At 37.7% G+C, this 14,673-nt stretch overlaps 1 protein-coding gene across 2 annotated transcripts in view; it reads left to right on the top strand.

Moving 5' to 3' along the window:
- The window catches only part of LRP2 (LDL receptor related protein 2), a gene marked incomplete at both ends in the record, with an annotated part of 118,844 nt that overhangs the window by 84,566 nt on the left and 19,605 nt on the right, over nt 1–14,673 (top strand). For both annotated transcript variants that reach the window (XM_080346928.1, XM_080346929.1), the window contains 13 exons: nt 1,296–1,448; nt 1,926–2,096; nt 3,371–3,594; nt 4,002–4,179; nt 5,707–5,903; nt 7,505–7,750; nt 8,651–8,779; nt 9,479–9,598; nt 10,179–10,295; nt 10,564–10,680; nt 11,499–11,636; nt 12,392–12,514; nt 13,399–13,527. In XM_080346928.1, coding sequence (XP_080203054.1) covers nt 1,296–1,448; nt 1,926–2,096; nt 3,371–3,594; nt 4,002–4,179; nt 5,707–5,903; nt 7,505–7,750; nt 8,651–8,779; nt 9,479–9,598; nt 10,179–10,295; nt 10,564–10,680; nt 11,499–11,636; nt 12,392–12,514; nt 13,399–13,527 — 2,042 coding nt within the window. The remainder of the gene's footprint in view (nt 1–1,295; nt 1,449–1,925; nt 2,097–3,370; nt 3,595–4,001; nt 4,180–5,706; nt 5,904–7,504; nt 7,751–8,650; nt 8,780–9,478; nt 9,599–10,178; nt 10,296–10,563; nt 10,681–11,498; nt 11,637–12,391; nt 12,515–13,398; nt 13,528–14,673) is intronic.

Here is a 14,673-nt window from a genome sequence, read left to right on the forward strand (position 1 = left end):
TACCTACTGTGTCTCAAAAAGTAGTTTGATTTACTCCCACAGAAACTCACTCTGTACATGATGCCCTCTCTGATAGTCATCTTGGCTGGGTTTCATCAGGTTTTGCTTTCTGAGTGCATTATTATCAGTATGAAAAGTTTAAATATCATGGATCGGACTTTACAAAATAATGAAAGTGGTTGCAAAAATCACTTTTGGAACTTATGTGAGAGTTTTTATATGAATATGTCAATATAATAGTTTGCAATTTTAAACCACTTTGTCTCTAAACCTAGTGATAATTAATGTTGCCAGCAGTCTCAAATGCTTTATGATTCATGGAGATATGAGGAAGGAAAAGCCTAATTTTAGCTGAAGTGGTCCTACTGCTCCATTACTAATAGAGTTGCTGAATTATTTCAGCTACCATTAGTTATGTCTTGGGTCAGCTTTTGTTTAGGTGTTTCAGAAAGGCTGAAGGACGATACAATGGTTGATGAGTTTTTTTGCTCACTTTCAGTACAGGGAGAGGACTGGAGGATGCTGTGAGGTGCAGGCTGGGGAAGACTGGTGGGAATGGTGCTGCTCAGGGTGGTGCAGGCAGAGACTGCATCTGTCAGTCTGTTTCTGGAATGACCCTGTAGATGCTGGAGCTGACCAGCTGTGCAGACAGTTTCAAAGTAGCCTGATATAGTTCTAATTGTATTAAATGTTTTTGTTTGTTGCAGGCTTTTAAAAATCATTGCTTCAGCTTGCATGATTTCTTTGATTACAGCTGTCTGTTTTTCCTAGGCAAAGTAATAGAACTGTAAGAAAATTCTAGGCCAAGTTTAAATTAGGCTGTTGAACTGCTTAGGAATTTTCAAAAGAGAACCTGTAACTGTTCTGTCTGATGAAAGCAGAGGTGGCAGCATGGAATAGAAGATGACTCTCTACAGTACTTTATATCCCTTGTCACGATCTATTGCACTGCATGGCTGTTTTCCTGCTCCTGTTTGCTGGCCATTGTTGGTACAAGAGGAAGGGAAGAGGAGGGAGGTTTAGGAATTTATTGGTAAATGGCATATTATTACTCAACTGGGCATCTGCAAGTTTGAATTTGGCACCAGTGACTGTGGATGCAGGAACAGGAGTGACAAGGGCAGCCTGGAGCATAGCGTGGAAGGGATGTCAGTACAGCATGTGTATTCTTCCTTTACACTGGATATAGTGCTTTTAGGAGAAAAAAACCTGAAATTTAAGATGCCGTGAAGCAAAATAAACCAAAAAAAAAAAAAATAAACAAGAGTAAATAAATTAACTCTCAAACATTTCAGAAAATTGTACTGGGTGGATGCCTACAAAGATTGTCTCTATGTCTCTGAACTTGATGGAAGATTCCGGAAAAAGCTGGTGGATCGGTGTGTGGATGCCAACAACACTTTCTGCTTTCAGTACCCCAGAGCAATTGTTGTTCATCCAAAATATGGGTATGATGTTTCAAGCATGATTTTCCTTTGTAAATAGTCTCACACTGTCTTTGAAAATATGAAATAAATTTTGGCTGCCTGCACTTAGATTTGCATGACATTAGATCTTAGTTGTAGCTTAGGAAAAACAGTAGCTTTTCTTTCATAGATATATATGCAGGGCTGTCAGATATCATTGGAAGTGGAATTTGGTTCCATGTGGCCATAGAAGTTTTGATCGCAAGGCTGAAAAGGTTGATAGAAGTGTGTGTGGTTTGACAGACAGCGGGGCTGTTGCTTGCATTCTTTGAAGACTATTGTGATCACACAGTTCTCTGCTGTAGCGGGTAAAGTAACAAATAGATTAACCTTTTTCTTATCTTCCTCAATCTCTGCTTCAGTTCTGTTGCACAAAATATTGTGTTTGAGTTTGGTCTTCTAATATTTACTTCAGTATATTTTTACTACAATCCTAACTCTAAGTATTTATTTGAACAGGCAGATTTACTGGACTGACTGGGCAGATCGAGCGTATATTGGACGAGCAGGCATGGATGGCAAGGAGAAGACAGTGATTATCTCTACAAAGTTAGAGTGGCCCAACGGACTCACCATAGATTACACCAATGACAAGCTCTACTGGGCAGATGCCCATCTAAATTACATTGAGTATGTACTCAGAAAAGAGTAACTGAATAACTGCTCATGTGAGATGGCAGTGGTAGCATTTTTAGATGCTGTAAGCATCTGAAGATGCTGTAAGCCCACTGACTCTGTAGGAAACCAGAGTCAAAGTCCGGAGTAGTAGGTGATATGAATCACTAGATGACACAGCAGCCCAGTTCCTATACGTGCATCTTAGGTCCACCTGAAAGTGGTCCAAAAATTATAGTGAAAAGGTTCACAATATGTACTCAAATATGCAGCATTTTTATATCTAGGTGTACGACCTGAACCAAAGCAAAACTGAGTATAAAATCACTATTTTTCCTGGTTCTCTTGTTTCTGCCTATAGATAAGAGTTGAGCTGTAACTAAGCTAGTTATGTGCTAATAAAATAGTCTACAAATCATTACAGGATCTTTGAATGGTTGTCAATAAGTACGGCATGGAATTTCCTGTTAGCATATGGGGTTTTTATGTTAATCAAGAGAAATCTATTAGTTGCTTCTCATGTTAGAAAATTTCCGGTAAAAATGGATAATTAGCATTGTTTTTGTTAAGGCATTGAAATACTTTAAGAACAGTCCTTAGTATTTATATTAGTATTTATATTAGTATTCACGGTACATGTACATTTAGGTATGTATTTACTTCTGTTCATTACATTAATTCTTCTGGCAGCCTTTTCTGTGTCGAAATCTTAAAAATGTCTTTTAAAAAATATATCAATTATATGTAAGTTTTTCTGTCTCGCCCTTTTTCTGTCTTGTATTTCGTAATTTCCTCCTATAGCAAGGTGACAGTAAAAATATAAAATCTTATTCAAGGTATTTCATCAGAAGAGGCTCAAAATCATGAAGTCGTGTAAAATTTAGGAATATAGAAGGCCTATTATTGTCTTAAGTGTTCCATTATTAGCAGTTTGAATAACCCAGGCAAGCTAGTCTCCCATGTGACAAAAATAACTTGCTGTAAGGCAGAAAATGTGCAGAATTTCATTGTACTAGCTGATACAGTTCTGTGGGAAGACTTCACATTGCAGTGGATGTTCCTCTATTCCATTTTTTTTGCCTAAAATAACCTGTTTTACTTTCCTGCATATCTTAAAATGAATTCACTGAGGACAGTGCTCTATCATTAGGGACTAAAAAAACTGCCATTCCACATTGCACAGTCCTGGTCACCCATAATGAAGTGTTATACCATAAGCATGCATAATAAAGATGTGAAGGTGTTTTAGTATTTTTCTGAATGCTTTGCACATTTTTTCCTTTGTGTAGGTACTCTGACCTGAATGGGCATCACCGTCACACTGTATATGATGGGACTTTACCTCATCCGTTTGCAATAACAATTTTTGAAGACACCATATATTGGACTGACTGGAACACAAGAACAGTTGAAAAGGGAAATAAATATGATGGATCAGACAGGACTGTTCTTGTGAACACCACACACAGGCCGTTTGACATCCATGTTTACCACCCATACCGACAGCCATTTGGTGAGAAAACAGAATTAGATTTGCATTTAGAGGGTCAGCTGTTATCTGCAGACTAGTTGTAAAGGATCCTGAGTGCACTCAGCTTTTGTCTTTGTTGAGGGGAATAAAATGCACAGGGTAAATGTAGGCCTCTACATTTATAAATTGCCTTTTCTTTGAACAGCAATGACTAGAGAAATGCATAATTTTGAATTAGTTTCTAAATCGTCATGTCTTAATAGCATACATTTCCTGTAAATGAAATCGTACATATTTCTCTCACTAAGTGCCTACTTATTTAGATTTTGGGTTTTCAGTTTATTACGTTGAAGCTTTCAATGCAGTATTAGAGGAGTGTGGTGTAGAGTGAGAGCTTTGTGTCACGGGTTTTGCAAAGTATGATAATATTTGTTCTTCTGTTTTACCAGTTAATAATCCTTGTGGCACCAACAATGGTGGTTGTTCTCATCTTTGTCTAATAAAAGCTGGTGGTCAGGGCTATTCCTGTGAATGTCCCGATAACTTCATGATTGTACAGTTTGGCAATACAGCTCATTGCCTTCCGATGTGCTCCAGCACCCAGTTTCTCTGTGCAGACACGGAGAGGTAAGTCCACTGCTCACTGTCTTTTTTTTCAATCTCTTTTTAGGAATATATTTCACAATTTAGTCCCTTCAAAAGGGCATGAAATTAGGGATTGCTTCTGCTCTCACTGTGAGTTTGTGTTGTGCTTGCAAAGACAAAGCCAGGGCCAGATAGGCTTCCATTTTGGAAAAATAGTTCTAGCCTCATTGTTTAAATAGTACTTTTTTACTTTTCTTCCTGTTATATGACATTGCTAATGTAGCAAAGTTTAGGTTGTTCTATACCTCTAGAAACCACTTCTGGTTGAATTCATAAACCTGGAACCTTCTCTTAGTTTTTGTACATCTTTTACAATGTATCTATTTCTGCCAAATATATGCCGCCTGCCAGAGGCCCAGGAAAGCCATTTAGCTGATGTGGGGGCACATTTCCAACCCTTTTTCTGAGACAACAGCAGTGAAGGGAGAGGAATAGTGATACAAGAACTACTGTGCTGATATTTTATCACTCTGGAGCCTGTGAGGCAGATGTGCTTATTGGGTGGCCTTTTGAAGCAGTGTTGCAAAGGCCAAGAAGGTGGCCAAAAAGACCAACAGCATCCTGGCTTGTATCAGGAATAGTGTGGCCAGCAGGACTAGAGAAATGATTGTGCCATTGTACTTGGTGCTGGTGAGGCCCCACCTTGAATACTGTGTTTAGTTTTGGGCTCCTCATCATAAGAAAGACATTGAGGTGCTGGAGAGAGTGCGGAGGGAGCAACAAAGCTGGTGAGGGGCCTGGAGCACAAGTCTGATGAGGAATGGCTGAAGGAACTGGAGCTGTTTGGCCTGGAGAAAAGGAGGCTGAAGGGAGACCTTATTGCTCTCTACAACTACCTGAAAGGAGGTTGTAGCATGGAGGGGGGTTGGTCTCTTCTCCCAAGTAGCAAGTGACGGGACAAGGAGAAGTGGCCTCAAGTTGTGCCAGGGGAGGTTTAGATTGGAAATTAGGAAAAAATTTGTCATGGAAAGGGTTGTCAGGCATTGGAACAACCTGCCCAGGGAAGTGCTGGAGTCACCATTCCTGCAGGTGTTTAAAAAGCATTTAGACGAGGTTCTCAGGGATGTGGTTTAGTGCTAGAGTTAGGTTATGGTTGGACTCAATGATCCTGAGGGTCTTTTCCAACTGAAATGATTCTATGATTATCTCTACTGAAATTCTTGTGCTGAAGTTCAGGTAAATTATTAGAAAGTGATCTCATTAAAAAGCCAGTTGAAGAATTATTTGAAAAAGCGTAAGAGATGGTTACCAAAAATATACATAAAAATTAAATCCTTATTACTTTGTTGTGAACTTCCTTCTAGAGGCCCACCAATATAATCTGTGCCTGGTGACAGTATTCTAACATATTTTGTTAGCATTTGACATATGAAACAAAAGACATGAAATTCAACATGTCTTAGAAGTTTCAAGAAATAACTCTAAGACTGTCTTTGGTACTCTAGAAGGATGGTTGTATATCCGAAGAGACATATCCTCAACAAACAAAACACCCTTTTCTCTTTGTAGGTGTATTCCTATCTGGTGGAAATGTGATGGGCAGAGGGACTGTCGAGATGGCTCTGATGAGCCCCCTACCTGTCCACACCGATACTGTCCTGTTGGGCAGTTCCAGTGTAATGATGGCAACTGCACAAGTCCACATTTCCTGTGCAATACCCAGCCAGATTGCCATGACAGATCAGATGAAGATCCTGTACTTTGCGGTATGTTACAATTAACAAATTTAAGTGTTTTGCCAGTACAAGACATGTAAACTATATATAAATTTCAGAGTAATTACCCCTTTTTTACAGATTAAATAGTGTTGTTGACAAATGCAGTCTTTTTAGTCTTGCATCTGTTAAAACAATTCACCTCAGTGCAAAAGCAGGCTAAAGGAGAGCAACAAAGTACCATATCAAAACAGAAACATTTTCTATACCTTTGAGACAGATTTGCACTGATGTAAATTACACTCTGAGATATAAAATACTAGAAGGAGGACCCAATTTGTTTTGTGTGAGTAAAGCTATGGTGGGTATGAAGAATTTCAGTCTTCTTAATGCCCAGGTCAGTCTACCAGCTATGCTCATTTTCCCTGTATTCCAGAGCTTTGCATTAGGGGACAAAATTGTTTCACCCTTTGCATTGCACAAAATCCAGTGCATGTGGGAAGTTTTGGAGAGCTGTTTGCGATGGCAGTATTTTAGAAATGTAGCCTAATTGTGCTTGTGGAATAATGTTACTTTTAAAAAAAACCTGTCATATTTCACATACTTATGTCTAATTAAAAACCATACATCCTTAGTTCCCTTTTTAAAAATAATGTAGTTCTGGCAGTTGCAAGCTGAGTAATATAAAGGGGAGGTGGGGGTGGCGGCGGGAAAGCGATGTGCTGGTATGATTGATAGTTTCATTACCTTCCATTAGCAAAGTATTTCTAACAATGACAGAATTAAATGAAACATCAGTTTTACCTGTGTTTCAAATAGCTGGGCTCTTGAGTGTGGTACAGGGGAATATTAAATCAGTAGAAATGTGACAGCTGCATAATCTGTCACTAGTTTTAACATTCCAGAAGTAATAGAAGTCAGTTTAGGTCTACGTAATTCCTTCTGCTCATCATCTTCTGCATGAGAATAGAATCCTTTAGTCTGGAAAATATATGGAAATTTTAATATGCTATTTCCTCTTCAGCAGTTCGGCAGCATATGTAAAAAAGTAGTAGAGCAGTGTCCAGTGAGGCATATAAAGTCTGGAAGCAGAGATCAGTCGAGACTCCTATGGACTTTCAGGTGTTCCCCAGTTTAGCAGCACGGCTTACATCAGTTTCCAGTGTTTTGCCCTTTGGGAACAGAGGCTGTGCATGTACAGGTTGTGGAGCTGACATTTGCAGGGTCTTCTGCTAAGTTTTCTGACGCGTTCCTTCATAGAGGAACAGGCTCACCAGGCAGTGTACATCTAAGTCGGTAGCACGGCCAGAGCCACAATGTCACTTAGCTCCTCTGCGAAGTGACTGGGAGTCCCTGCCTCAGTCATGTTTGGATGCTGACTTATTCCCCTCTGCTTTAGGACAAGGTAGTATCTGTGTGACTCCTAGAAAAATGTAAAGCCCTAGTGAGCTTGTTGAAGATGCCTGTGGGAAATATGCCATGTAAGGTCAGAAATCTGTACCTGAACCGGGCAAGTAAATGTAATGTTTTAAATTTTTACTGGCTTTATTTTTACCTTTTGGTGTAGACATGGTAACAGCTCTATTGACATAGCAGCAGCAGACTATTTCTGTATGTTTCAGTGTCCTAACAGCCAATTTGTATTCTTTCAGCTAATCACCAGTGTGAAACTCATCAGTGGCAGTGTGCCAATAAACGATGTATCCCAGAAGCCTGGCAGTGTGATAGAGAGGATGACTGTGGTGACAACTCAGATGAAGATAGTACTCACTGTGCCAGCAGAACCTGTCCCCCAGGCCAATTTAAATGTGACAACGGCCGCTGCATCCCACAGTACTGGAAGTGTGATGTGGATGATGATTGTGGGGATAACTCTGATGAGCCACTCCATGAATGCAGTAAGCACACAGCTGTAGTAAGCCTGCCTACATTATAGTGCACCAAAAGCAAAGCAAATTGCATTTTCCCAAAGTTGAAAATTTATTGGAAAGGAGTATTTTCTGCAAGCTAGTTGCAATCATGTAGTAAAGGGTGTTAGAAAACATAGAGGCTACGTGCTGATTTACTACTTAGTTATTCTTGAATGGGAGAAAGCTTATTTTTGCTTGCCAGTTTATCAAGAACTGGCAGCATCTCACTCTGCTTTGCTTGATGCTATTAGTATCCTTTGCTTGGCCCCTAGCAACACTTTGTGAAAAGGATATATGCTGAGCTATTGCTTATGTGGAAGCAGTGAATGCCAGTTCACCAATTTTTACCTTGTTCCACTTTGCAGTATGACATGTGTCATATTTTTTAGAAAAAACAAGTCAAATTTCATTTCTTAAAGTTTCTCATGATGATAGGCACGTGATTTGGAAATAAATGCTTACAATGAGAGTAAGTGCAGAGCACTTGTTTACCAGCAGGATTTTCCTATGTGCTCTGGTATGTCTCTTTGAGTCACCTGGCCATCTGGAAGAACTTGTGACTAAATGTGGCTGTCTGAGGACAAGCTGCCTCCTCTGGCTTCCATGTTTGGGGCTTCTATTCCCACTGATACCAGCTCTAAATACTTCAGAGAAAAACACACTGAATGTTGTTTGAATCTGTCATGGGTTTGTAGCATATGCAGAACACAAGCAGCATAGACTGGAAAAGATAGTAAAATCAGATACATTTAACACTTTCTCTTTTACAACACTGAAGTTAGCAGATAGCTATTTTTAGTAGAAATAATTGACAATAAAGAAGGCAGAGTTGTAAGAACAGTTTAATGGCTAAATAACACAACTAACTTTGACAACTGCCTTTTTCAGTGGGCCCTGCCTATCGGTGTGACAATCACACAGAATTCAGCTGTAGAACCAACTACCGTTGCATACCGTTGTGGGCAGTGTGCAATGGGAATGACGACTGCAGAGACAACAGTGATGAACAAGGCTGTGGTATGTTTGAAGAAAAGGTCATTTCAACATAACTTTGTACCTAAAATATTTCACAATTTGCAAACACCTTCATTTTCTGAAAGTCTTCAGTAATGATGTACCTGGGCATATTTTGTTTAATATCAGTTAATTACCGTGATAGTAATTTGTCCTCAGGAAAAATTCTATGTGCAGCTCACATGTTTATGAGCTCTGAAGATCAGGATTTTATTACTTTGCATGATATGTCATAAAAGGAAACAGGAAATACTTTTACTTAAGCTGAACTATTTTAGACAACTAAAGCTATCAATGTTTTCTAAACTTAACTTACCTCCTGTGCTGGTGAAACCATCAGTATGTGAAGTATGATGATGCTTTCCTAGACCTTTGCATTTGTGTTGAAGCATCTCATATGCTCGTACACAAAGCTTACAGAACATGGGAGCGCTACATCAGAACCAGAAAAGACTTGAAAGTGTAACACACCATAAGGTCAAAATGCCCTCCTTTGACAGTCCTAAGTTTATCTCTTTGTGTTTCCATCTCAGTTTTATATAGTTATGGGTATTTCAGCTGTTTCTTATGCAGTTCTCTATTAGTTGGCCCAGTTTTTGGCACAAACATCTCAATCTACTTCCATTACATTCTGTGCATTCCATGTTATCCAAAGAGTATGCTAATGTGTGCTGTGTCATTGGCAAACTCTCTACACTGCAGAGGAGATGACTTGCAGTCCTTATGGAGATTTCCGTTGTGGCAATCATCGATGCATCCCGCTGCGCTGGAAATGTGATGGAGATAATGACTGTGGAGATAACTCTGATGAGCACAACTGCAGTGAGTTCTTTTTTGGCTTTCATGATATAGTCCAGCTTTTGACTTAACTGTCTCTCTGTTTCTTATGAGAACGGGGCAGACAGCTCTCAACTGCAACCATTTTGTTGTTTTACTCTGTAGCCTATCTTTTCTTTGCTGGAATACCACAGTGGTATCACAAGGAAGCGTTTTGGATACATAAAACCACTGATAAATCCAGTCATCACAATAACACAAGTTCCCGTTTTCCACTAAGAAGTAACATTTGAATTCTGCCCTGTGTGTAAATATAGTATTATATAGTTTTTTAAACAATGAGAGTGGATATTTTTTTTTTCTGATTTGGAAAAAAATGCCTGTATCATTAGGCGGTGAAACAAAGTCCACAATGAATTTTCTTTTTTCTGTGTCAAGAGGGACATAGAATGTTTAACATAGTTAAAGAGTGTTAGGGGGAATGCTGTTTTAAAATCATTTAGTTTTAAGGGTTATACCACATTATCTGCCTATATTACTTTTGTCTGGTTTAATGAGACAGATGTGGATGTTTAACTGTACATCTGGGGAACTTTTCATATTTGTACATTCATTTTAAATGAAGGTCCTCGTGAATGCACAGAAAGTGAGTACCGTTGTGACAATTTGCGCTGCATTCCTTCCCGGTGGATCTGTGATCATGATGATGACTGTGAAGACAATTCAGATGAACGTGACTGTGGTGCGTACTGTCTGGGTGCTACCTCTTAAATGTCCTCACTTTTGATTTTAATGTGATATTCTGCAAAATGGTCTTTTATGGGAAGCATCTTTAGTGGAGTAATGTTGACCAGATCATTTTAGTCATTCCACCAAAAGTAGAGAATACCACAGTTTTAATGGTCTGGGATTTTGCAGTCTTTTTTAAGATGTTGTTCTTAAGAAGTGAACGCTTTATCTGAATTTGAACAAGGAGACATTTCAACACTTACTTCTGAATCTTTTTTCAGAGCTGAGGACCTGCCATCCAGGTTATTTCCAGTGCGACAGTGGCCACTGTGTTGCAGAACGCTTCAGATGTGATGGAAATGCAGACTGCCTGGATTTCTCTGATGAAACAACTTGTCGTGAGTTTCAAGCTTTGCAATTGTTGCTCGTTGAGCTCACTTCCAGAAAGATTTGCACTTTTCTCTCTGAGTGCGAGGACTCCTTAAAGGTGCAGAATTCTGCAACACTTAGTGATGTCAGTAAAAATTCAGGATAAGTATAATATTTTGAATCAACTTTTTAATATAATAATGGCTTTCCTATTTTTGGTTTCTCTTTGCTTTAGATTTTGGGTTTTGTTTTGTTGGGGTTTTTTTTTGTTTTTTTGTTTGGTTTGGGGTTTTTTGTGTTTGTTTTTTGGGGTTTTTTTTTTTTTTTTTTTTTGTGTGAGGTTCTTTGGTTGGTTGGTTTTGGTTTTTTGTTTGTTAGGGTTTGTTGTTTGGTTGTTTGGTTGTGTTTTTTACAGCTTTTACAGAATGTGAGTATTGTTTTGCTGTACCAACATGAGTTTTGGAATTAGATGTATTAGGTACTTCTTCAGTCATTCACATCTGGTGCCAGTGAGATGACTTACCTTTTTTATTGAAGTAGATTTGTCAGTAACAAATTCTGGTAGCATTTGTTATATTCATGACAGTTCATTTTCAAAAGTTCCTGGGAGTGACTTATGTTGTTTCACTATTCATTCAAATCTGAATTAATTAGATTATAGCTACCAATAAGTCCTCAGTCGTTGCAGTATGTTGTTACTACAGATCTTTGCAGTGCCTCACACTGTATCCCTTAGTATGGAGAGAAGTGTATTGAAAAAATAATATAAGGTGGGGCTGAATATTCATAAAAAAAATTACAATTTTCATTGTAAATGAAAATGTCACAATAATTTTCTTTTCTTCAGCAACACGGTATCCTAATGGTACATATTGTCCACCTATGCTTTTTGAATGTAAAAACCATGTCTGTATCCAGCCATACTGGAAATGTGATGGTGATAATGACTGTGGAGATGACTCTGATGAAGAACTTCACCTTTGCTGTAAGAGAGAAAAATTATATTATAATGAACAATATGCATAACAAAATCTCTAATTACAATAGAGAGAACAATTAGAAAATAAATTGTAAATATTTTCTTTTCACTGGAGATTCTCACAGACTTATTTCAGGATGAGTGCTGAGAATTCTGCAATTTCATATGCAAGTTCATATTGTCCCCCTATAGTATGTTTCTCACACCTTTGCAGAAATTTGTATATTTAATTATAAAAGTAGGAAGAAACATAGCAGAGAAATAAGGACACTTCCAGGATGTTTATCTAGATTAAGACCATCAGTTTGCAACTAAAGATTAATTCAGATAATGTATATTCTCGAAGGTGCTGAGCTTTTAAAGCTGTCAGTGTAGTTGGGACGTCTTTGTAAATACAGTGGAAGAGTCCTGACTTTAGCTCTAAAAATGAGGTGTTGGAGGTACTACTTAAACAATTCTTGTCAGTTATACAATATATACCCACTAAAATAGCACGTTGGTTTTTCAATCAGTTTTCTTCATAAACAAATATAGAAAACTTTTCACCAAAGATGATGTACTGTCTTCTGACAAAAAATGTTTAGTGGCCTAACATACAATCACCAATACGTGGAGAAAATATTCTTTTGGCTCTGAACGCCTTCATACCTTTTAAAATATAGAAAACATATAAATGTTACCAGATGAAAGTGATTGAGATAACTTATGACCAAATGGCATGTAGTATCTAAATGTGACTGACTTGCTTTCTGTGGTTTCAGTGGATATTGCTTGTGAATCTCCATTCCGTTTCCGATGTGAAAACAATCGCTGTATATATAGTCACGAGCTGTGCAACCAGGAGGATGACTGTGGAGATGGAAGTGATGAGAAAGAGGAACACTGTATGTTTACCAAAAAAATGAGCAGCAAATTCACTACTTGTGATGTGCTTAATGTTTAATAATACCAAAGGACTATAGAAATGTCAAAATTAAACATAAATTATGAAAACTACAACTCAGTATGAAATAATTTGTACTGTGATTATAGGTAGTATGTATTCCCATCTCTCCGTACAAGTAGCAAAAATGAGCAAACGTTTCTATGAAAAGAACAGAATATGGTTTTCAAAATCATATTTTATTTCATTATGAGCAGCAGCTAAATTGTGTCAACTAATTAAGAACTCCACTTAAAATAAGAAAGAAAGAGTTGGCTATATTGTAAAATAAGGATGGGATGTATAGCTTTGAAAACAGAGAAACGGATACTTCTGAATTTGTGGCACTGTTATGCACATAGTAAGACTGTTGATATTTAGGCCCAAATCCTGCAGAAACTCTGTTAATATTTAATAGGTTTTTGCCCCAGATGTCTTATGTAGTTCTCATTGGCTATGTTGATTTTTGTATTATCAAGTTCAATCATATTTTTAGTTGCTTAATGATATTATTTGCTGGTTTTATTGTATAATATTCTTAAATATTGTACTATATTGTAACTACTAATAGTTTACTAGTATCTCAGTCTCTTGAATTCTGCAGTAGATACATGAAGTATATCATTAAAGGATATTAATATATTTGTGTTATTAAAAAGAAAGTTCAATCAACTGTTAACAAGAAGAATTTGCCTTCAGTCTTTCTCAAATGGAGGGGCTTTCCTACAGATTTCCAAAGTCACTCTAGTCGTTCTTTTGCCGATTGCATCAGTGTGGAATAGTGCTGTCTGTTAGGATTGTGTAGTTGAAACTGTGACAGAGAGGTGTTTGTCTTCTTGACTGTAGGTAGAGAACCAACTCCAAGACCTTGTACAACTGAAGAATTCAAGTGCAGTAATGGAAATTGCATTCCTCTCCATTATGTCTGTGACAATTATGACGACTGCGGAGACCATTTTGATGAAATTGGTTGCAGTAAGTAGTAATATCAATAGAATAAAAGATTACAATGCTCTTGAAATAAAAATTTCTGAACATGATAACAGTACATGTTTCTTTTTGAATAGCATACTAAGAAGTATTGATTTTTAATTAGCCTGTGCTAGGATTATCCAATTAGCCATGAGAATATCTCCTGTTTTCTCTCTTTTCGGGAAACCCCTATGAAATTAAGTTCTCTGAACAGTCCTTTTTAGGCTTAGAGTATTTATGCGTCACCAAAAAGGGTCTGATCCTGTTTTGAAATGGGTCACATTATCGAGGCAAAAACATCCAGATATTTCAATCATAGTTGCAATAGGCCAATCTACAGAATTATTTGTGGTCAGACTGTGAACTGATGTAGGTTGCTCTAGCCTTTTTAAAAACAAAAGTGTGTTGAAATGCTGTTATCGTCCTGTTTACAGACATGACCACAGAGTTCTCTGAGGACAGCCAGTCTTCAGGCTGAGGACCCTCTTAGATCCTCTGCACAACTTTTATTAACTATGCATTATAAATTTGCTAGCATCCATTTAGATGCAAAAGCTTTGACTTAAACTTCGAGGCATGAGAGAGTATCCTCATGGGTCCTGGGAAAAAAAAAAAATCCTAACTTTTTATATCAATATATAGACAGCTGCTGCAGAGTGGTAACATGAGCATATAGTTGCAATTTCAATTTGTCAGGTTTTGATGGCTTTAAGTGAAAGTGTGCCAAATGATGCACTTGTGATTTGCAATCCATGTGTATCTTTTTCTCATGCTCTGTCAATGAGCATATTTAGCTTTTCTACTTATAGAACAGATTTGAGTTTGACAGTACTTTGTGTGTTTGTAGAGTATGTCAGAATTAACAGAGTTCTATGTGTACTTTATAGAATGATATAATTTTCATTACCTATTACAGAGCATCTATCATCCCTGACTTGTGTTGTCCATTATAGGTCTGTTTTAAAGGGCAGTTAATTCTGTGCAGTGACCTGTATTGCCTTCAGCAGGCATTAGATTAGGTACAACATAAACAAGCCATCATCTTCTCTCTAATTTTCAGATAGAAATAATGTAGGGTCCGTGTTATGCATGATAGCAATTGATAAATTTTTTGTTTAGCTGATAAGAAAGGACTGGGTGAGAAGGAGG

Source organism: Nesoenas mayeri (genome assembly GCF_963082525.1).
Source record: "Nesoenas mayeri genome assembly, chromosome: 6".
In the NCBI taxonomy this organism is placed as follows: domain Eukaryota; kingdom Metazoa; phylum Chordata; class Aves; order Columbiformes; family Columbidae; genus Nesoenas; species Nesoenas mayeri.